General features: G+C 35.1%; 1 protein-coding gene across 4 annotated transcripts in view; it reads right to left on the reverse strand.

Annotated features, from left to right (window-relative positions):
- The window catches only part of LOC128241542 (dual specificity calcium/calmodulin-dependent 3',5'-cyclic nucleotide phosphodiesterase 1-like), a 370,992-nt gene that overhangs the window by 265,084 nt on the left and 78,913 nt on the right, over positions 1–26,995 (reverse strand). Inside the window, exon 2 of one of the 4 annotated variants that reach the window (XM_052958529.1) lies at positions 3,019–3,635. The exons of the other annotated variants lie outside the window; for them this stretch is intronic. Within the exon in view, the coding sequence (XP_052814489.1) occupies positions 3,019–3,202 (184 nt within the window). The 5' untranslated portion in view covers positions 3,203–3,635. The remainder of the gene's footprint in view (positions 1–3,018; positions 3,636–26,995) is intronic. 4 annotated transcript variants of the gene reach the window in all.

Consider the following 26,995-nt stretch of genomic DNA (forward strand, 5'->3'; position numbering starts at 1 on the left):
GGCATTAGCTGTATGGGAGATCTGTCTCATGACTAGGAGGCATTAGCTGTAGGGGAGACCTGTCTCATGACTAGGTGGCATAAGTTGTACAGGAGATCTGTCACATGACTAGGTGGCATTAGCTGTATAGGAGATCTGTCTCATGACTAGGTGGCATTAGCTGTATAGGAGATCTGTCTCATGACCTTAGGTGGCATAAGTTGTACGGGAGATCTGTCTCATGACTAGGTGGCATTAGTAAATGTACAGGAGATCTGTCTCATGACCTTAGGTGGCATTAGCTGTACGGGAGATCTGTCTCATGACTAGGTTACACTAGCTGTATGGGAGATCTGTCTCATGACTAGGTTACATTAGCTGTACGGGAGATCTGTCTCATGACTATGTGGCATTAGCTGTATGGGCGACTTGTCTTATAACTATCTGACATTAGCTGTACAGGAGATCTGTCTCATGACTATGTTGCATTAGCTATATGGGCAACTTGTCTTATAACTATCTGACATTAGCTGTATGGGAGATCTGTCTCATGACTATGTGGCATTAGCTGTATGGGCGACTTGTCTTATAACTATCTGACATTAGCTGTACGGGAGATCTGATATTTAGAACTTGTAAGATATTAATGGTATTGCATATGTATTTTGTATATAAATGACAATGTTGGTGTCACTAATAGCAATAATAACAACCTTTTACTAACAAGCTAAATTGGGGTATAATTAATGAAACTGTCAGGAAATTATTAAATTATGACAATCTCTGCAGCTCTGTGCCTTTTTGTTTAAATAAGAGATTTTTAACAGCTTTGGAATAGCAATACTATTTTTTCACACAACCATGGCATTTCGTTAACAATGATGAAAGTAGTAACTTAATGTATGCACAAGCATTTAGCCAGTTTTTATGTAATATTTAATAAAAAAACAAACATTTTTGGCAAATATCTGCAATACAAAAGTGTTCAAAGAGTTTTCCAGTATAAAAACAAATACCATACCAGACATTTCTAATAATTCAATTGCTGTTACATTTATGCAGAGGTAAAACAGGAAACAGATTTTCCTGAATATGGATATAGACAGAAATGATGGCTGTTTGAAATGTGATATTATTCACAATTGTCCAGTGGGAAAGAACTAGATAATCATAGCCGTTTTTCAGCAATAAATCAAAACACAGAAGTAGTAACAGCAAGACAATGTTAAGTGGAGATGAAAAAATGTGAAGTAAATCTGGTATTTTTAAGTTGTATAGTATGTGATCATGATCACTTAGAAATCAAACCTGATGTTAACTAATTTCTGAATGTGAGAAGAACCCCCACCCACCCAGAAACCTATTTGGATATGACCTATTGTCACAAGTCAGAAATCATGGAAATCATCATGTGGCCAAACTTTGTGAGTCGGGTAGGGTGGGGGGTGGAGGGTTACTTCACCACTGAAAATTTTTATAAATGGATTTTGTTATAATGTAGAATTGTTTTGTTATATTACACAGAATCTAACACTGTTTGCCAGATTTCACAAAATGCAACAACAGGATATGAAATTTCCTTTCTGAATACAGTTGAGGAAATTTGGCATACAAATCTAATTATTTAGTATTTTGTTAGTTTTGCTTGGTCAAAAAATAGATTGAAGGCATATTAATGCCCTCAACATTGTGATGAAAATCAAAATTCTCTTTAATATCAGCCGACCAGAGCTTTCTCAGAAGCAAATTAAAGCACCCTGGGACCAACATTTGCAAACATGTTGGCTATTTGTTAAACACAGTTATGCAGCAGTCAATTGTAACCACGCCCCCCCCCTGTTCTGGGGGTATACCGGGGATAGCCTGGGAAATGGGCCGTGTTTTTACCTTCCAGGTGGCCCCGCAGTGCCGGGTGAATTCGGTGGTTTTGTCTTCCCGCCAAAAATAGCGGGCATTGGGCCTCACCTAGTGTACCTTGGGTGGGGGGGCATTTTGGGGGGGTTTCACAAGCAGTTCGTCCCCACAAAGTCCCCGCTACTCCCCGGACCTTGGGGGGGCATGGGGGGGGCGTGGTTATAATTGACTGGTGCATTATATCATCAAAAAGCCAAGCAAAATCAGTATTGAGCGAAGATATAATAAAAATATTTGTTTTGGAAATTAATGTCTCACATATCATCAGGACTGGGTCCATCATTGGGCTACAGTTACACATGAAAACTGGACTCAACACGGATCACCCTTAATTAACAGGGACCCCCCCCCCTCCCGTCTCTAGTGATATCTTGGTCAGGGATGGTCCGAGTTTGGGACAGGGTGGTCTGGGATGGTCCAGGATGATCTTGGATGGTCCGGGATGGTCCTGGATGAAAATGAGTTGACAGTACCTCGAAAGTCCTATTATAGATAATAACATTGAACCAGCCCAGATCATAAATGGCACCACAACACGGGATACCACGGTGCCACCATGGCAGTGCCAGACCATAACTGAATGACTCCACCAACAACGTGTCAACACGGATGTCATCCCAGACTGTCCCTGACCATACCGGATCAGCTATGGACTGTCCCGGACCAAACACAGACCTCCTTGGGGAGATCCATGCCCTACACGACATGCTATATCTCATACTGTCCAGGACCAACCCTGACCCAACACAGATCCAGCACAGAACTGATCCCAGATCAGCCAAGTTTCAGTTCAGAATGATCACAGACAGTCAGGAATGTCGGTGGGATTGGGGCTTTACGACCAGTCACAAGTCTTAGTTCAGCCTAAAGTGTCGAAACCACAAACCTTAATTTCATTGTAACAATTTTTTTCTAGTTGAGTTTTAATGATGAAATTTGCTGAAATTATTACCATTCAAATTTTTACAATTATTTACATTTATTTTTGGAAAACAAATTGAACCAAGATTCTTTGTCATTAAATAAAAGTTCTTTTCTGAATCGAGACTTGGATTTGAGACTGTTTGTAATCATGGTCCCTGGATTAAAATGTAGAACTTAATTATTATCATTACTCTGCAATACCTATAGTATATCTGGCATTTTCCAACCGGACGATACATTTCTTACGACACGGCATCCCACTTGTGTAACTGTTTTGTCGATATAGTTCTGGGCCGTCTCCACCATCCTCGTCAATGTACATTAACTCGTCATGGGTAATGTAATCCTTGTTTACACAATTTTCACTCATTTCTTTTGTAACCATTTTATGACACCGGTATATTATTCCTCTTGCCTCTCGTCATATCTTCCGAAAATGTGCTTTAATCCACAAGAATAACAACTTCAACATGTTCCAATGACAAAATTAACATTTGTTCAAAAAAGTACAAGAAATAGATCCATTTATCTTGACCCGTATTCCATTCCTTTATCAACTTACGTATCCAAAAGTATCCATATATAGCTTGTCTTGGAATGACTTTTTTTTATCTTTCCCAATTTAATTCTATTTCTCCACTTTCATATGAATAAAGTTTTGATTTCAAACATTTGTCCACAGTTAAATTACACAACATCTTAAAGCTCACAGTATCTTAATTTATGATACATCCAACAAAGCTGACACTTTCAATATTTAAACAGGAATAAATATTATGACCTCCTCTTCATTTTGCACAATCATGTCATTTTAATCTCTACAATAAATTAAAATTTATCAATTAAAAGTGAAATTTTAAATTTCCTCTTTTTTTAGTTATTGGTTTTTGACTTCAAAAGCTACATGTTAAAAATAATATATGTAGAGCGATCTGTGAGGTATTTCAGAAACCGTGTAAACCTAAAAATTCATTTTATCCACTTGTTACAGCACAAAACACAGAAAATAAACATCATGTCTGATACAATAATTAATAAAGTGCAGCTCCACTAATTATGATAATCCAGACAGCTAAATTCTTTTCAGGGAGAAATGAAACAGGCCCTATGGCATCAGAAAACAACAATTGACTACTATAGGTATACAATTTGAAGAATTTCCTTGCCTTTTTTACATCATTTTAATGTTTTTAAATACAACTTTAATGATTGGATTCATTTCCTTCATGTTATTTGTATGCTTCCAAAAAGCAATTTACTTCTGAAATGCATTTTTTTATAAAAAAAAACTAAAGAGCACCAGTATAGTCCCTGTGAATGGCCATCTGATCTGAGATCCAGGATAAATAATTTCTAAGCTCATCCAGGGACATAACTGTTTCAGTTTTAACAGTCAGTTCTGTGACATAGGACATTCAATGTTATTGTCATCAAAAAAGGACATTGAGACCTTTTGCCAAATGTTCCTAATTTGATTTTATTGAAGGGAATGATTCTTGGTAAATCTAGCTAAAATAACCTACTTTTAAAAATTAACACATCGCTGAAAGGTGAGAAACTCTTTGTCTTACATTAAAAAACAATTAAACACCGTTTATCCCAACACCGTTTATCCAAATCTAAATTATTGCCTTTCGATTTTTTTTTGGTCACAATTTTATTTCTTCTTAGTTGAATTAAAATTTCCATCAATAAAGCAAAATGGCTATTTCAAATTTCATCGCTATGCTATGCGATAGCACGTGGCATTAGCTTGAGGTTATAATAAGCACAATTAGTGCTATATTGAGCACACGTATGAAACAAACATGATGTCAGATAATGAGTGGTATATTTTGGGTGGTGTTTTAACGTTACAGTAATTCAATATACATGTATACTGAATTATATCTGAAACAAAATGCAGCATTTTGGTAACATGTAGCTGAAATAGCAGTCTTCACAACTAAATATTTTACAACACCAATGATTCGCAAACGCTGCCATTTCTTTAATAAATGTTCATCCAAATTATCTTTAATCAAAACATTTTATCTGGGTCCTGAAGGGTTTACATAATCAGTGTTTGAATGAAAGAATTTTATCAAAACAGCCAAAAAATCACCAAAAAAATGTTATATAATCTCTGTTCATGTTCTCTAAATTCAATTTATGATACACTTTGTTGAAATGTCAGCAAACCCAAACACCAATCCAACTGTCACCCCATAATACACACAACTAACACCCAATGCCATTGGAAATAAAACAGTCAAATGGGTTCCATCATTCTCTATTAAACAACACTCAGTTAGCTGAGACACAGGAAGATTTGGGCTTTATTACTTTCATTGATACATTGCATGCAACAATCCTATCTGTTTTCATTTTTACAAATAATAATGACGCTCGGAAACATTTGCTTTACATAGATCTCCATGATCATGTGTTACAGGCCCATTTAAATGGCTGTTAACATATAACTTGATGTAAGAACACACTTAGAACAAAGCTATCATTAGGGTTGACAGATTTAGCTACTTGAGAATCTAGCTTTCAATCAGCTATTTATTTCTTTATTCTTATATAAAAACAACTATAGTGTCCAAAACTAACTGCATGAAATCCTGATATATACTATTTTAAGATGACAATTGCATCATATGTTTAAGCTAAGCTTAAACTTCTTTATATTAAACTGCAACTTATACAAGCTACACATACAGTCACAATCATGTATACATGGTGTTTGGCAACTTCTCTCCTTTTTCACATGTAACTGCAAATTTAATTTAGATATAGAGAGATCAAACAACTATAGTAATCCTAGCTTAATAAAATTATTAGCAGTCATATTTGGCCTTTTAATAGTCCTATATTGACACCATTCTTGAGTACATTACATTATATCTCATATCCTGAAGACAGCAGTGGCTATATCTTCATGAGAATAATAAACGCTTCCCATTACATGGATCGGAATCATTAAGGCAAATTACACCAATTGGAAGTGACTTCACGGTGTCCTTTATCTTTTTTCTCTCTTTCTTTTAACATCAATGCATGTAACACCATATCAGAGATGGTCTGAATAGTTTTAGTTTTTGTAAAACTTCAATGCTGAACAGGCTGGATATACTTTATCAAGTTTTTGTTTGTTTACATTTTCATCACATTGTTTATACTTCTATATAGTTAATACATGTACCTTCAAAGAGTTCTGTTTTTCTTACAAGAAACATAACAAAATTCAACCATTTTGTTTAGTGTTAAGTACACAAATTGAACGTTCTTCATATAGTAAATAGTGCTTGGGGTAATGAAACACTAGAAATCAGTGTTATTTCATCTGAAAAATGGTCAGATCACATTAGAATGTATAGGAAATTTATTGTGTGATTGTTAACCAAGATTGAAAAGTCCATATAACTGACTTCTATATTAACAATACACTCCACCACAATCAGCCAGCAATAAGGGCTCAAGATAAGGACCGACTTCAGATATCTGTATAACACTTTGCCACATTCATGCCCAAATATAGGGGTGATCAATGAAACTGTCCTTTAAATATTCTGTGATGAAAATAATAGGAACTGTCTAAGATAACAATGCATTGATGAATTGCATAAAGAGACGTGTTTTTTATGAATGAAATATACTTTCAAATTGACATTTTGACATCTTCTGCAATTGACAGAGACATGCAAAGCACAACCAGCATTTGCATGTACACATACCAGTAGATCAATGTAAGTCATTTGCATGTACACATACCAGTAGATCAATGTAAGTCATTTGCATGAACACATACCAGTAGATCAATGTAAGTCATATCCATGAACACATACCAGTATATTAATGTAAGTCATTTGCATGAACACACACCAGTAGATTAATGTAAGTCATTTGCATGAACACATACTAGTAGATCAATGTAAGTCATTTGCATGAACACACGCCAGTAGATCAATGTAAGTCATTTGCATGAACACATACCAGTATATCAATGTATGTCATTTGCATGAACACACACCAGTAGATTATTGTTAGTCATTTGCATGAACACACACCAGTAGATCAATGTATGTCATTTGCATGAACACATACCAGTAGATTAATGTAAGTCATTTGCATGAACACACACCAGTAGATTAATGTATGTCATTTGCATGAACACACACCAGTAGATTAATGTAAGTCATTTGCATGAACACACACACCAGTAGATCAATGTAAGTCATTTCCATGAACATATACCAGTATATTAATGTAAGTCATTTGCATGAACACATACCAGTAGATCAATGTAAGTCATTTCCATGAACATATACCAGTATATTAATGTAAGTCATTTGCATGAACACATACCAGTAGATCAATGTAAGTCATTTGCATGAACACACACCAGTAGATTAATGTAAGTCATTTGCATGAACACATACCAGTAGTTCAATGTAAGTCATTTGCATGAACACACACCAGTAGATTAATGTATGAAATTTGCATGAACACACACCAGTAGATTAATGTAAGTCATTTGCATGAACACACACACCAGTAGATCAATGTAAGTCATTTCCATGAACATATACCAGTATATTAATGTAAGTCATTTGCATGAACACATACCAGTAGATCAATGTAAGTCATTTGCATGAACACACACCAGTAGATTAATGTAAGTCATTTGCATGAACACACACCAGTATATTAATGTAAGTCATTTGCATGAACACATACCAGTAGATCAATGTATGTCATTTGCATGACCACATACCAGTAGATCAATGTAAGTCCTTTGCATGTACACATACCAGTAGATTAATGTATGTCATTTGCATGAACACACACCAGTAGATCAATGTAAGTCATTTCCATGAACATATACCAGTATATTAATGTAAGTCATTTGCATGAACACATACCAGTAGATCAATGTAAGTCATTTGCATGAACACACACCAGTAGATTAATGTAAGTCATTTGCATGAACACACACCAGTATATTAATGTAAGTCATTTGCATGAACACATACCAGTAGATCAATGTATGTCATTTGCATGAACACATACCAGTAGATCAATGTAAGTCCTTTGCATGTACACATACCAGTAGATTAATGTATGTCATTTGCATGAACACATACCAGTAGATCAATGTATGTCATTTGCATGTACACATACCAGTAGATTAATGTAATTCATTTGCATGAACACACACCAGTAGATCAATGTAAGTCATATCCACGTACACATACCAGTAGATCAATGTAAGTCATTTCCATGTACACATACCAGTAGATCAATGCAAGTCATTTCCACGTACACATACCAGTAGATCAATGTAAGTCATATCCACGTACACATACCAGTAGATCAATGCAAGTCATTTCCATGTACACATACCAGTAGATCAATGCAAGTCATTTCCATGTACACATACCAGTAGATCAATGTAAGTCATTTCCATGTACACATACCAGTAGATCAATGTAAGTCATTTCACTGTACACATACCAGTAGATCAATGTAAGTCATATCCATGTACACATACCAGTAGATCAATGTAAGTCATTTCACTGTACACATACCAGTAGATCAATGTAAGTCATATCCATGTACACATACCAGTAGATCAATGTAAGTCATTGGCATGTATACATACCAGTAGATCGATGTATGTCATTTCCACGTACACATACCAGTAGATCAATGTAAGTCATATCCACGTACACATACCAGTAGATTAATGTAAGTCATTAGCATGAACACATACCAGTATATTAATGTAAGTCATTTGCATAAACACATACCAGTAGTTCAATGTAAGTCATTTGCATAAACACATACCAGTAGTTCAATGTAAGTCATTTGCATGTACACACACCAGTAGTTCAATGTAAGTCATTTGCATAAACACATACCAGTAGTTCAATGTAAGTCATTTGCATAAACACATACCAGTAGATCAATGCAAGTCATTTGCATAAACACATACCAGTAGTTCAATGTAAGTCATTTGCATAAACACATACCAGTAGTTCAATGTAAGTCATTTGCATGTACACACACCAGTAGTTCAATGTAAGTCATTTACACGTACACACACCAGTAGTTCAATGTAAGTCATTTGCATAAACACATACCAGTAGTTCAATGTAAGTCCTTTGCATAAACACATACCAGTAGTTCAATGTAAGTCATTTGCATAAACACATACCAGTAGATCAATGTAAGTCATATCCATGTACACATACCAGTAGATCAATGTAAGTCATATCCATGTACACATACCAGTAGATCAATGTAAGTCATTTGCATGTACACATACCAGTAGATCAATGTATGTCATTTCCACGTACACATACCAGTAGATCAATGTATGTCATTTGCATGTACACATACCAGTAGATCAATGTAAGTCATTTCCATGTACACATACCAGTAGATCAATGTATGTCATTTGCATGTACACATACCAGTAGATCAATGTATGTCATTTGCATGTACACATACCAGTAGATCAATGTAAGTCATTTCCACGTACACATACCAGTAGATCAATGTAAGTCATTTGCATGTACACATACCAGTAGATCAATGTAAGTCATTTCCATGTACACATACCAGTAGATCAATGTATGTCATTTCCACGTACACATACCGGTAGATCAATGTAAGTCATTTCCACGTACACATACCAGTAGATCAATGTAAGTCATTTGCATGTACACATACCAGTAGATCAATGTAAGTCATTTGCATGTACACATACCAGTAGATCAATGTATGTCATTTCCACGTACACATACCAGTAGATCAATGTAAGTCATATCCAAGTACACATACCAGTAGATTAATGTAAGTCATTTGCATGAACACATACCAGTATATATATATGTAAGTCATTTGCATAAACACATAACAGTAGTTCAATGTAAGTCATTTGCATAAACACATACCAGTAGTTCAATGTAAGTCATTTGCATGAACACACACCAGTATATTAATGTAAGTCATTTGCATGAACACACACCAGTATATTAATGTAAGTCATTTGCATGTACACATACCAGTAGTTCAATGAAAGTCATTTGCATAAACACATACCAGTAGTTCAATGTAAGTCATTTGCATGTACACACACCAGTAGATCAATGTAAGTCATTTGCATGAACACATACCAGTATATTAATGTAAGTCATTTGCATAAACACATACCAGTAGTTCAATGTAAGTCATTTGCATGTACACACACCAGTAGTTCAATCTAAGTCATTTGCATAAACACATACCAGTAGTTCAATGTAAGTCATTTGCATAAACACATACCAGTAGATCAATGTAAGTCATTTGCATGAACACATACCAGTAGTTCAATGTAAGTCATTTGCATAAACACATACCAGTAGTTCAATGTAAGTCATTTGCATGAACACACACCAGTAGATTATTGTAAGTCATTTGCATGAACACACACCAGTAGATCAATGTATGTCATTTGCATGAACACATACCAGTAGATTAATGTAAGTCATTTGCATGAACACACACCAGTATATTAATGTAGGTCATTTGCATGAACACACACCAGTAGATTAATGTAAGTCATTTGCATGAACACACACACCAGTAGATCAATGAAAGTCATTTCCATGAACATATACCAGTATATTAATGTAAGTCATTTGCATGAACACATACCAGTAGATCAATGTAAGTCATTTCCATGAACATATACCAGTATATTAATGTAAGTCATTTGCATGAACACATACCAGTAGATCAATGTAAGTCATTTGCATGTACACACACCAGTAGATCAATGTAAGTCATTTGCATGAACACATACCAGTATATTAATGTAAGTCATTTGCATAAACACATACCAGTAGTACAATGTAAGTCATTTGCATAAACACATACCAGTAGTTCAATATAAGTCATTTGCATAAACACATACCAGTAGTTCAATATAAGTCATTTGCATGTACACATACCAGTAGATCAATGTAAGTCATATCCATGTACACATACCAGTAGATCAATGTATGTCATTTGCATGAACACATACCAGTAGATCAATGTAAGTCCTTTGCATGTACACATACCAGTAGATTAATGTATGTCATTTGCATGAACACATACCAGTAGATCAATGTATGTCATTTGCATGTACACATACCAGTAGATTAATGTAAGTCATTTGCATGAACACACACCAGTAGATCAATGTAAGTCATATCCATGTACACATACCAGTAGATCAATGTAAGTCATTTCCATGTACACATACCAGTAGATCAATGTAAGTCATTTCACTGTACACATACCAGTAGATCAATGTAAGTCATATCCATGTACACATACCAGTAGATCAATGTAAGTCATTTCACTGTACACATACCAGTAGATCAATGTAAGTCATTTGCATGAACACATACCAGTAGATCAATGTAAGTCATTGGCATGTACACATACCAGTAGATCTATGTATGTCATTTCCACGTACACATACCAGTAGATCAATGTAAGTCATATCCACGTACACATACCAGTAGATTAATGTAAGTCATTTGCATGAACACATACCAGTATATTAATGTAAGTCATTTGTATAAACACATACCAGTAGTTCAATGTAAGTCATTTGCATAAACACATACCAGTAGTTCAATGTAAGTCATTTGCATGTACACACACCAGTAGTTCAATGTAAGTCATTTGCATGAACACATACCAGTAGTTCAATGTAAGTCATTTGCATAAACACATACCAGTAGATCAATGTAAGTCATTTGCATAAACACATACCAGTAGTTCAATGTAAGTCATTTGCATAAACACATACCAGTAGTTCAATGTAAGTCATTTGCATGAACACACACCAGTAGATTATTGTAAGTCATTTGCATGAACACACACCAGTAGATTAATGTAAGTCATTTGCATGAACACATACCAGTAGATTAATGTAAGTCATTTGCATGAACACACACCAGTAGATTAATGTATGTCATTTGCATGAACACACACCAGTAGATTAATGTAAGTCATTTGCATGAACACACACACCAGTAGATCAATGTAAGTCATTTCCATGAACACATACCAGTAGATTAATGTAAGTCATTTGCATGAACACACACCAGTAGATTAATGTATGTCATTTGCATGAACACACACCAGTAGATTAATGTAAGTCATTTGCATGAACACACACACCAGTAGATCAATGTAAGTCATTTGCATGAACACATACCAGTATATTAATGTAAGTCATTTGCATAAACACATACCAGTAGATCAATGTAAGTCATTTCCACGTACACATACCAGTAGATCAATGTAAGTCATTTGCATGTACACATACCAGTAGATCAATGTAAGTCATTTCCATGTACACATACCAGTAGATCAATGTATGTCATTTCCACGTACACATACCAGTAGATCAATGTATGTCATTTCCACGTACACATACCAGTAGATCAATGTAAGTCATTTGCATGTACACATACCAGTAGATCAATGTAAGTCATTTGCATGTACACATACCAGTAGATCAATGTAAGTCATTTCCACGTACACATACCAGTAGATCAATGTAAGTCATATCCATGTACACATACCAGTAGATTAATGTAAGTCATTTGCATGAACACATACCAGTATATATATATGTAAGTCATTTGCATAAACACATACCAGTAGTTCAATGTAAGTCATTTGCATAAACACATACCAGTAGTTCAATGTAAGTCATTTGCATGAACACATACCAGTAGATTAATGTAAGTCATTTGCATGAACACACACCAGTATATTAATGTAAGTCATTTGCATGTACACATACCAGTAGTTCAATGAAAGTCATTTGCATAAACACATACCAGTAGTTCAATGTAAGTCATTTGCATGTACCCACACCAGTAGATCAATGTAAGTCATTTGCATGAACACATACCAGTATATTAATGTAAGTCATTTGCATAAACACATACCAGTAGTTCAATGTAAGTCATTTGCATGTACACACACCAGTAGTTCAATCTAAGTCATTTGCATAAACACATACCAGTAGTTCAATGTAAGTCATTTGCATAAACACATACCAGTAGATCAATGTAAGTCATTTGCATAAACACATACCAGTAGTTCAATGTAAGTCATTTGCATAAACACATACCAGTAGTTCAATGTAAGTCATTTGCATGAACACACACCAGTAGATTATTGTAAGTCATTTGCATGAACACACACCAGTAGATCAATGTAAGTCATTTGCATGAACACATACCAGTAGATTAATGTAAGTCATTTGCATGAACACACACCAGTATATTAATGTAGGTCATTTGCATGAACACACACCAGTAGATTAATGTAAGTCATTTGCATGAACACACACACCAGTAGATCAATGAAAGTCATTTCCATGAACATATACCAGTATATTAATGTAAGTCATTTGCATGAACACATACCAGTAGATCAATGTAAGTCATTTCCATGAACATATACCAGTATATTAATGTAAGTCATTTGCATGAACACATACCAGTAGATCAATGTAAGTCATTTGCATGTACACACACCAGTAGATCAATGTAAGTCATTTGCATGAACACATACCAGTATATTAATGTAAGTCATTTGCATAAACACATACCAGTAGTACAATGTAAGTCATTTGCATAAACACATACCAGTAGTTCAATATAAGTCATTTGCATGTACACATACCAGTAGATCAATGTAAGTCATATCCATGTACACATACCAGTAGATCAATGTATGTCATTTGCATGAACACATACCAGTAGATCAATGTAAGTCCTTTGCATGTACACATACCAGTAGATTAATGTATGTCATTTGCATGAACACATACCAGTAGATCAATGTATGTCATTTGCATGTACACATACCAGTAGATTAATGTAAGTCATTTGCATGAACACACACCAGTAGATCAATGTAAGTCATATCCACGTACACATACCAGTAGATAAATGTATGTCATTTGCATGTACACATACCAGTAGATCAATGTAAGTCATTTCACTGTACACATACCAGTAGATCAATGTAAGTCATATCCATGTACACATACCAGTAGATCAATGTAAGTCATTTCACTGTACACATACCAGTAGATCAATGTAAGTCATATCCATGTACACATACCAGTAGATCAATGTAAGTCATTGGCATGTACACATACCAGTAGATCCATGTATGTCATTTCCACGTACACATACCAGTAGATCAATGTAAGTCATATCCATGTACACATACCAGTAGATTAATGTAAGTCATTTGCATGAACACATACCAGTATATTAATGTAAGTCATTTGCATAAACACATACCAGTAGTTCAATGTAAGTCATTTGCATAAACACATACCAGTAGTTCAATGTAAGTCATTTGCATGTACACACACCAGTAGTTCAATGTAAGTCATTTGCATAAACACATACCAGTAGTTCAATGTAAGTCATTTGCATAAACACATACCAGTAGATCAATGTAAGTCATTTGCATAAACACATACCAGTAGTTCAATGTAAGTCATTTGCATAAACACATACCAGTAGTTCAATGTAAGTCATTTGCATGAACACACACCAGTAGATTATTGTAAGTCATTTGCATGAACACACACCAGTAGATTAATGTAAGTCATTTGCATGAACACATACCAGTAGATTAATGTAAGTCATTTGCATGAACACACACCAGTAGATTAATGTATGTCATTTGCATGAACACACACCAGTAGATTAATGTAAGTCATTTCCATGAACACATACCAGTAGTTCAATGTAAGTCATTTGCATGAACACATACCAGTAGATTAATGTAAGTCATTTGCATGAACACACACCAGTAGATTAATGTATGTCATTTGCATGAACACACACCAGTAGATTAATGTAAGTCATTTGCATGAACACACACCAGTAGATTAATGTATGTCATTTGCATGAACACACACCAGTAGATTAATGTAAGTCATTTGCATGAACACACACACCAGTAGATCAATGTAAGTCATTTGCATGAACACATACCAGTATATTAATGTAAGTCATTTGCATAAACACATACCAGTAGTTCAATGTAAGTCATTTGCATAAACACATACCAGTAGTTCAATGTAAGTCATTTGCATGAACACACACCAGTATATTAATGTAAGTCATTTGCATGAACACACACCAGTATATTAATGTAAGTCATTTGCATAAACACATACCAGTAGTTCAATGAAAGTCATTTGCATAAACACATACCAGTAGTACAATGTAAGTCATTTGCATGTACACACACCAGTAGATCAATGTAAGTCATTTGCATGAACACATACCAGTATATTAATGTAAGTCATTTGCATAAACACATACCAGTAGTACAATGTAAGTCATTTGCATAAACACATACCAGTAGTTCAATATAAGTCATTTGCATGTACACATACCAGTAGATCAATGTAAGTCATATCCATGTACACATACAAGTAGATCAATGTAAGTCATATCCACGTACACATACCAGTAGATCAATGTAAGTCATTTGCATGTACACATACCAGTAGATCAATGTAAGTCATTTGCATGTACACATACCGGTAGATCAATGTAAGTCATATCCATGTACACATACCAGTAGATCAATGTAAGTCATATCCACATACACATACCAGTAGATCAATGTAAGTCATTTCCATGTACACATACCAGTAGATCAATGTAAGTCATTTGCATGTACACATACCAGTAGATCAATGTAAGTAATTTGCATAAACACATACCAGTAGTTCAATATAAGTCATTTGCATAAACACATACCAGTAGTTCAATATAAGTCATTTGCATGTACACATACCAGTAGATCAATGTAAGTCATTTGCATGAACACATACCAGTATATTAATGTAAGTCATTTGCATAAACACATACCAGTAGTACAATGTAAGTCATTTGCATAAACACATACCAGTAGTTCAATATAAGTCATTTGCATAAACACATACCAGTAGTTCAATATAAGTCATTTGCATGTACACATACCAGTAGATCAATGTAAGTCATATCCATGTACACATACCAGTAGATCAATGTATGTCATTTGCATGAACACATACCAGTAGATCAATGTAAGTCCTTTGCATGTACACATACCAGTAGATTAATGTATGTCATTTGCATGAACACATACCAGTAGATCAATGTATGTCATTTGCATGTACACATACCAGTAGATTAATGTAAGTCATTTGCATGAACACACACCAGTAGATCAATGTAAGTCATATCCACGTACACATACCAGTAGATAAATGTAAGTCATTTCCATGTACACATACTAGTAGATCAATGTAAGTCATTTCACTGTACACATACCAGTAGATCAATGTAAGTCATATCCATGTACACATACCAGTAGATCAATGTAAGTCATTTCACTGTACACATACCAGTAGATCAATGTAAGTCATTTCCATGTACACATACCAGTAGATCAATGTAAGTCATTTGCATGTACACATACCAGTAGATCAATGTATGTCATTTCCACGTACACATACCAGTAGATCAATGTAAGTCATATCCACGTACACATACCAGTAGATTAATGTAAGTCATTTGCATGAACACATACCAGTATATTAATGTAAGTCATTTGTATAAACACATACCAGTAGTTCAATGTAAGTCATTTGCATAAACACATACCAGTAGTTCAATGTAAGTCATTTGCATGTACACACACCAGTAGTTCAATGTAAGTCATTTGCATAAACACATACCAGTAGTTCAATGTAAGTCATTTGCATAAACACATACCAGTAGATCAATGTAAGTCATTTGCATAAACAAATACCAGTAGTTCAATGTAAGTCATTTGCATAAACACATACCAGTAGTTCAATGTAAGTCATTTGCATGAACACACACCAGTAGATTATTGTAAGTCATTTGCATGAACACACACCAGTAGATCAATGTATGTCATTTGCATGAACACATACCAGTAGATTAATGTAAGTCATTTGCATGAACACACACCAGTAGATTAATGTAGGTCATTTGCATGAACACACACCAGTAGATTAATGTAAGTCATTTGCATGAACACACACACCAGTAGATTAATGTAAGTCATTTGCATGAACACATACCAGTAGATTAATGTAAGTCATTTGCATGAACACACACCAGTAGATTAATGTATGTCATTTGCATGAACACACACCAGTAGATTAATGTAAGTCATTTGCATGAACACACACACCAGTAGATCAATGTAAGTCATTTGCATGTACACATACCAGTATATTAATGTAAGTCATTTGCATAAACACATACCAGTAGATCAATGTAAGTCATTTCCATGTACACATACCAGTAGATCAATGTAAGTCATTTCCATGTACACATACCAGTAGATCAATGTAAGTCATTTCCATGTACACATACCAGTAGATCAATGTATGTCATTTCCACGTACACATACCGGTAGATCAATGTAAGTCATATCCACGTACACATACCAGTAGATCAATGTAAGTCATTTGCATGTACACATACCAGTAGATCAATGTAAGTCATTTGCATGTACACATACCAGTAGATCAATGTATGTCATTTCCACGTACACATACCAGTAGATCAATGTAAGTCATTTGCATGTACACATACCAGTAGATCAATGTAAGTCATTTGCATGAACACATACCAGTATATATATATGTAAGTCATTTGCATAAACACATAACAGTAGTTCAATGTAAGTCATTTGCATAAACACATACCAGTAGTTCAATGTAAGTCATTTGCATGAACACACACCAGTATATTAATGTAAGTCATTTGCATGAACACACACCAGTATATTAATGTAAGTCATTTGCATGTACACATACCAGTAGTTCAATGAAAGTCATTTGCATAAACACATACCAGTAGTTCAATGTAAGTCATTTGCATGTACCCACACCAGTAGATCAATGTAAGTCATTTGCATGAACACATACCAGTATATTAATGTAAGTCATTTGCATAAACACATACCAGTAGTTCAATGTAAGTCATTTGCATGTACACACACCAGTAGTTCAATGTAAGTCATTTGCATAAACACATACCAGTAGTTCAATGTAAGTCATTTGCATAAACACATACCAGTAGATCAATGTAAGTCATTTGCATAAACACATACCAGTAGTTCAATGTAAGTCATTTGCATAAACACATACCAGTAGTTCAATGTAAGTCATTTGCATGAACACACACCAGTAGATTATTGTAAGTCATTTGCATGAACACACACCAGTAGATCAATGTATGTCATTTGCATGAACACATACCAGTAGATTAATGTAAGTCATTTGCATGAACACACACCAGTATATTAATGTAGGTCATTTGCATGAACACACACCAGTAGATTAATGTAAGTCATTTGCATGAACACACACACCAGTAGATCAATGAAAGTCATTTCCATGAACATATACCAGTATATTAATGTAAGTCATTTGCATGAACACATACCAGTAGATCAATGTAAGTCATTTCCATGAACACATACCAGTATATTAATGTAAGTCATTTGCATGTACACATACCAGTAGTTCAATGTAAGTCATTTGCATGTACACACACCAGTAGATCAATGTAAGTCATTTGCATGAACACATACCAGTATATTAATGTAAGTCATTTGCATAAACACATACCAGTAGTACAATGTAAGTCATTTGCATAAACACATACCAGTAGTTCAATATAAGTCATTTGCATGTACACATACCAGTAGATCAATGTAAGTCATATCCATGTACACATACCAGTAGATCAATGTATGTCATTTGCATGAACACATACCAGTAGATCAATGTAAGTCCTTTGCATGTACACATACCAGTAGATTAATGTATGTCATTTGCATGAACACATACCAGTAGATCAATGTATGTCATTTGCATGTACACATACCAGTAGATTAATGTAAGTCATTTGCATGAACACACACCAGTAGATCAATGTAAGTCATATCCACGTACACATACCAGTAGATAAATGTATGTCATTTGCATGTACACATACTAGTAGATCAATGTAAGTCATTTCACTGTACACATACCAGTAGATCAATGTAAGTCATATCCATGTACACATACCAGTAGATCAATGTAAGTCATTTCACTGTACACATACCAGTAGATCAATGTAAGTCATATCCATGTACACATACCAGTAGATCAATGTAAGTCATTGGCATGTACACATACCAGTAGATCCATGTATGTCATTTCCACGTACACATACCAGTAGATCAATGTAAGTCATATCCACGTACACATACCAGTAGATTAATGTAAGTCATTTGCATGAACACATACCAGTATATTAATGTAAGTCATTTGCATAAACACATACCAGTAGTTCAATGTAAGTCATTTGCATAAACACATACCAGTAGTTCAATGTAAGTCATTTGCATGTACACACACCAGTAGTTCAATGTGAGTCATTTGCATAAACACATACCAGTAGTTCAATGTAAGTCATTTGCATAAACACATACCAGTAGATCAATGTAAGTCATTTGCATAAACACATACCAGTAGTTCAATGTAAGTCATTTGCATAAACACATACCAGTAGTTCAATGTAAGTCATTTGCATGAACACACACCAGTAGATTATTGTAAGTCATTTGCATGAACACACATCAGTAGATTATTGTAAGTCATTTGCATGAACACATACCAGTAGATTATTGTAAGTCATTTGCATGAACACACACCAGTAGATTAATGTATGTCATTTGCATGAACACACACCAGTAGATTAATGTAAGTCATTTCCATGAACACATACCAGTAGATCAATGTAAGTCATTTGCATGAACACATACCAGTAGATTAATGTAAGTCATTTGCATGAACACACACCAGTAGATTAATGTATGTCATTTGCATGAACACACACCAGTAGATTAATGTAAGTCATTTGCATGAACACACACCAGTAGATTAATGTAAGTCATTTGCATGAACACACACCAGTAGATTAATGTAAGTCATTTGCATGAACACACACACCAGTAGATCAATGTAAGTCATTTGCATGAACACATACCAGTATATTAATGTAAGTCATTTGCATAAACACACACCAGTAGTTCAATGTAAGTCATTTGCATAAACACATACCAGTAGTTCAATGTAAGTCATTTGCATGAACACACACCAGTATATTAATGTAAGTCATTTGCATGAACACACACCAGTATATTAATGTAAGTCATTTGCATAAACACATACCAGTAGTTCAATGAAAGTCATTTGCATAAACACATACCAGTAGTACAATGTAAGTCATTTGCATGTACACACACCAGTAGATCAATGTAAGTCATTTGCATGAACACATACCAGTATATTAATGTAAGTCATTTGCATAAACACATACCAGTAGTACAATGTAAGTCATTTGCATAAACACATACCAGTAGTTCAATATAAGTCATTTGCATGTACACATACCAGTAGATCAATGTAAGTCATATCCATGTACACATACAAGTAGATCAATGTAAGTCATATCCACGTACACATACCAGTAGATCAATGTAAGTCATTTGCATGTACACATACCAGTAGATCAATGTAAGTCATTTGCATGTACACATACCGGTAGATCAATGTAAGTCATATCCATGTACACATACCAGTAGATCAATGTAAGTCATATCCACATACACATACCAGTAGATCAATGTAAGTCATTTCCATGTACACATACCAGTAGATCAATGTAAGTCATTTGCATGTACACATACCAGTAGATCAATGTAAGTAATTTGCATGTGAATCTGCGTGGGGGAGGAATGATTTAATGTGAATCTGGTGGCAATCTCATTGGCAGAGGAATGGTTAAATGTAAATCTGCTTGGCAATCCCATCATCAGGGGAATGATTAAATGTGAATTTACGTGGCAGAGGAATGATTAAATGTGAATCTGGTGGCAATCCAAATGGCAGAGGAATGAATAAATGTGAATCTGCGTGACAATCCCATTGGCAGAGGAATTATTAAATGTGAATCTGCGTGGCAATCCCATTGGCAGAGGAATGATTTAATTTGAATCTGCATGGCAATCCCTTTGGTGGAGGAATGATTAAATGTGAATCTGCATGGCAATCCCATTGGTGGAGGAATGATTAAATGTGAATCTGTGTGGCAATCTCATTGGAAGAGGAATGATTAAATGTGAATCTGCATGGCAATTCCATTGGTGGAGGAATGGTTAAATGTGAATCTGCTTGGCAATCTCATTGGCAGAGGAATAATTAAATGTGAATCTGCATAGCAATCTCATTGGCAGAGAAATGATTAAATGTAAATCTGCTTGGCAATCCCATTGGCAGAGGAATGATAAAATGTGAATCTGTGTGGCAATCCCCTTGGCAGAGGAATGGTTAAATCTGAATCTGCACAGCAATCCCCTTGGCAGAGGAATGGTTAAATGTGAATCTGAGTGGCAATCCTATTGGCAGAGGAATGGTTAAATGTGAATCTGAGTGGCAATCCTATTGGCAGAGGAATTGTATAAATGTGAATCTGGTGGCAATCCCATTGGCAGAGGAATGATTAAATGTGAATCTGCGTGGCAATCCCATTGGCATAGGAATAATTTAATTTGAATCTGCTTGGCAATCCCTTTGGCGGAGGAATGATTAAATGTGAGTCTGCATGGCAATCCAATTGGCGGAGGAATGATTAAATGTGAGTCTGGTGGCAATCCCATTGGCAGAGGAATGATTAAATGTGAGTCTGCATAGCAATCCCATTGGCAAAGAAATGATTACCGTAAATGACTGGGTATTAGACGCACTTTTTTCCCTCAGATTTCGATGTAAAAAAATGCCTGCGTCTAATAACCAGTAACAAGCTTTTGAACTTTTTTCTGAGGTTGATTTCAGGCCGAGAGTTTGTTTAGATTTATGTAGAAAGGGATGTTACTCGCATCATATCAATTGAGTATATACGGGTTAAAACGGCAGTTGAAGATCGGGATCCGGTATATCGTAAGACGTTTATAATTTTAAAAAAAAATTGTACGATTAAAATTATTCAATAATAATTTGAATAAAACAATAATTAAACATGCATATAAAAAAGTAAATAAGGGCAAAGTCAAAATATTTTTGTCAGTTGTACGATAAGGTGTGAAAAATTGGCACTGCCTTTAGACCTGTTTAACATACCAATACTACAAACTGATGCGATAATGGTCTTGTTTTTTCGCACTTTTCCACGTTCTTTATTCTTTTGTGTAGGTGTAGACATTTTGAGAACAAACCCATACAATATAAGATTTTTGCATAACTTCACTTTACATTCTCAACAGTTTATGAATGAAATCTTACAAATAGTCATAAAAGGTACTTTTCAGTGCCACCCAGAAACAAATTGTCACTCTAAGTACTTTGGTACTTTTCAGTGCCACCCAGAAACAAATTGTCACTCTAAGTACTTTTCAGTGCCTATCATAACATGAAACAAATAAAAATGAAACATATTTTGATTATCATTTGGTTTTAAAGATAACCATTGCCATTTTCACGATTTTTTTTTTTTCGTCACTGTCAACAAACATCGTGGCCAAGATTGGCAGACGATTTTGACATATTTTCTATGCGTCCTTTAACCGAAAACACAGGGTTCTCAATAAGAATTGTTGTAAGAGGCTTTCAAATACTTTGAAGAGGCCCAAACATCCGAGCGTCACAGACGCTCGCCTGCTAGGGGGGTCCGGGGTCATGCCCCCCCCGGAATTTTTTTGATTTCTAGGTGTGAAATCGTGCATTCTGGGCTATTTTGACCATGATAAGGGTAGTTATTTTTGAAGACAATATAACACAATTTTGATTTAAAATGAATTGCTTTATTGAAAAAAAAAGAATCCAATTTTTTTGTTAAATATTAAAAATGTAAATTTTGGACAACTTTAGACCTTTCCTCCACACAAGCGCCTTTTAGAGCAAATGCTCCAATTCCTACAATGATTTCAATAAAATTTAAAAAGTCAACCATGTCTTCAACAACTTTTCTCAAATGTCAACACTACATATCACAACAACCATCTTCCTTATCATCGTCTGAATCATCAGTGTTTTGGAATCATCAGAATGCCGAGCGAGATAAAATGCACGCGCTAAGTTAATATAAACAATAGGTATCGCAGACACAACACCACGTGATTTGTTATCATGGTAAGTTAATTAATACTGACCACTTTCGATTATCATGTAAAACGTAACAAGAGATCCTTTTCGACGTGCCGGTAAACATTGGAATGTTACTGTACACAAAGAGTTTTTATGTCGTTAATTTGTACAATAGATAAAACATATTTTCTTTTTTTTAACCACTGGCTGTTCACGGCGATGTACAAACAAACTTTTTTCAATTTTTAACCTCGCCATCTTTTTTTGCGACATAGGGGCTCAAAAATAGCAATTCTGGAAATTCCGATCATATCTATAATAAGCCGACCAATGAGAATTAACGGCTCGGTGCGCGTGCAGTTCAAAGAGGTTAGATGCGCAGGTCACATGCGCAGGTCACATAATTTAGATTTCCGGTTTCCGGCAGGATGTTTACAAAATTTCTTCGATATCATTTTAAAGAATTCGCCGATTTGAACCGGCCCAAATTCATTTTGAATCAGCCTTTTAAGCCGTCGGCCGTTCCTATTGAGAACCCTGAAAACATAGATTAAAAGTTTTTTTCTCAGATTTTTCATGGATTTTTTTGCCTGCGTCTAATACCCCCTATCGTCTTATACCCAGTCATTTACGGTAAATGTGAATCTGCTTGGCAATCCCATTGGCAGAGGAATGATAAATTGTGAATCTGCGTGGCAACCCCATTGGCAGAGGAATGATTAAATGTGAATCTGGTGGCAATCCAATTGGCAGAGGAATGATTAAATGTGAATCTGGTGGCAATCCAATTGGCAGAGGAATGATTAAATGTGAATCTGGTGGCAATCCAATTGGCAGAGGAATGATTAAATGTGAATCTGCGTGGCAATCCCCTTGGCAAAGGAATGATTAAATGTGAATCTGCGTGGCAATCCAATTGGCAGAGGAATGGTTAAATGTGAATCATTGGCACTATTATAGACCATGTGCTCAGGTTGCTGAGGGTTATCACTATTTTATACATATGACTTTATTTATTTCTGATAATTGAATAAAAGAAGATTTTAAAACGCTTGCAAAATGGTTCTTGTTTAGCCTGCAGGGTTCTCAAATGACACTTTTAATGTACAACTAAGGTAATGCACCAGTCAATTGTAACCACAGACCCCCCAGGTCCGGGGAATAGTGGGGACTTTGACTTTCGGTCCAGCCAACCCTGGGTAAAATCCCTGCCCTGCGGAGACGAACTGATGGTAAAATCCCTGCCAAATGCCCCAGCACCCCAGGGACCATATGTAAGGCCCATTTCCTGCTATATTTTGCGCCAAGACAAAACCACCGCATTCACCCAGCACTGCGGGGCCACCCGGAAGGTAAAAACACAGCCCATTTCCCAGGCTATCCCCGGTACAACCCCGGACCTAGGGGGGCCGTGGTTACAATTGACTAGTGCATAACTTGTTTGTTCTACAGAGACGTTCATGAAGAACAAAATAAAAGGCATAGTAAATCAATGGTTGCTTTTAAAACTTTGTCAACAGTTTTATAACTTTCATGCTTCTACTTCTAAACAAACGATATTATTTCAAATGCCTTGAATAAATGAAGCATTCACTTAAAATAAATTCTGAAATTTGACACCTAAGCCATCACACATGGGCTGATAGTGACAGAAACTCATTACAAACTAAATGAAAAATGCCCAAGAAACAGAACTGGTACAGAAAATGTGATAAAAAACATGAAATTTTAACAGTCTTCCTAAAAATGGCTTCCACAAGTGTGAAGCCCTATTAGCAACTAGGAGAATTGTTCTCATACAATGAACAACAACAAAAAAAATTGGTTCTTTCAGGGTAGGTCTTTAGACACGTATTTGAAGCAAAAAAATCCTGCTAAATTTTCATGACAACAGTAAAATGATCTAACCTGAGAAAATTATTTATTTACATAAATATAGAGCAACTCTTGGATGTTTCCTAACATTCACATTTAAAAGGCAATGAATTATAAACCCATTAGGCTCCTATAGATACTGCCCTGTATGACGGAAGTTTGGGGACACATCTTTTCCTTTCACTCTGAGTCATTTGTGTAACAATTGAAAAACTTAACGTTTAACTTCAAGGATGTTTCTCTGGAGTACTGCCCAGTATAATCCACTTGGATATGATGTTTGGTGTCCATACTGCAAAGATTTTAGGAGAAATGCTCTGTACAAAAAATTATAAAGTCTGAAAATGAAAAAGTTATGGTTCCTCAGTGCACTGCACTTTCCTCTGATCTTTCTGTGTATGAGGTGTGAAATAAATAACTCAAACGCTTTTGGTGATTAGCTCCAGAGAAAAATAAAGAATGAAAATGGAGTTTAGCTCCGCAGAAAAATAAAGAACGAAAATGATTAAAGGGCATTAACTCAAAACATATCATAGCAAGAGTTATGGTTCCTTTGCACTGCATTTCTCCTAAATTTGATCTTTCTGTATATTATGATCGAGGTTTGAAGTTATTATACCAAACGCTTTTGGAATTCAGCTCAGAATTAACTTAACAAAGGACAATAACTAAACATATATCACTGGAAAAGTTATGGTTCATGCGCACTAAATAAATTGCATCCAGAGTTATGGTTCCTGTGCACTGCACATCTCATCATTATGATCTATCAGCATAAACAGTTTTTAGTCATGATGCTCTCAACAAAAATGCTTGTGACACACACACACATACACACGCTTGTTGGAGAGTTTGTAAAATAATATCATTAAAAATACATTTTAAAAATGGGCAATTGTGAAAAGTTACCAAACAAGACAAAGAGGCAACAACTTCATAACCTTGATATTTGTAAAAAATCAAGAGTAACTGTTTCTACAAGCAAAACATAGCACCATTGTTTAATACATTTTCAATATAAAATTGGCCTATGTTACTTAACAGCAAAGTCACAGAGAATAATTCTCCTTAAAGAAATGGTATTGTTTCAAGGTCAATGAAATACTGATGATATAACTGCACAGTGAGAATAAATCCCCTTGAAGAAATGGTATTGCTACATTAGGTCAATGAAATACTGATGTTATACCTGCACAGTGAGAATAAATCCCCTTGAAGAAATGGTATTGTTACAAGGTCAATGAAATACTGATGCTATATTACTGCACAGTGAGAATAAATCCCCTTGAAGAAATGGTATTGTTACATTAGGTCAATGAAATACTGATGTTATAACTACACAGTGAGAATAAATCCCTTTGAAGAAATGGTATTGTTACATTAGGTCAATGAAATACTGATGTTACAACTGCACAGTGAGAATAAATCCCCTTGAAGAAATGGTATTGTTACAAGGTCAATGAAATACTGATGCTATGTTACTGCACAGTGAGAATAAATCCCCTTAAAGAAATGGTATTGTTACAAGGTCAATGAAATACTGATGTTACAACTGCACAGTGAGAATAAATCTCCTTGAAGAAATGGTATTGTTACATTAGGTTAATGAAATACTGATGTTATAACTGCACAATGAGAATAAATCCCCTTGAAGAAATGGTATTGTTACAAGGTCAATGAACTACTGATGTTATAACTGCACAGTGAGAATAAATCCCCTTGAAGAAATGGTATTGTTACAAGGTCAATGAAATACTGATGTTATAACTGCACAGTGAGAATAAATTCCCTTGAAGAAATGGTATTGTTACAAGGTCAATGAAATACTGATGTTATAACAGCACAGTGAGAATAAATCCCCTTGAAGAAATGGTATTGTTACATAAGGTGAATGAAATTCTGATGTTATAACTGCACAGTGAGAATAATTCTCCTTGAAGAAATGGTATTGTTACAAGGTCAATGAAATACTGATGTTATAACTGCACAGTGAGAATAACTCCCCTTGAAGAAATGATATTGTTACAAGGTCAATGAAATACTGATGTTATAACTGCACAGTGAGAA

This window comes from Mya arenaria, chromosome 7 (genome assembly GCF_026914265.1).
Source record: "Mya arenaria isolate MELC-2E11 chromosome 7, ASM2691426v1".
In the NCBI taxonomy this organism is placed as follows: domain Eukaryota; kingdom Metazoa; phylum Mollusca; class Bivalvia; order Myida; family Myidae; genus Mya; species Mya arenaria.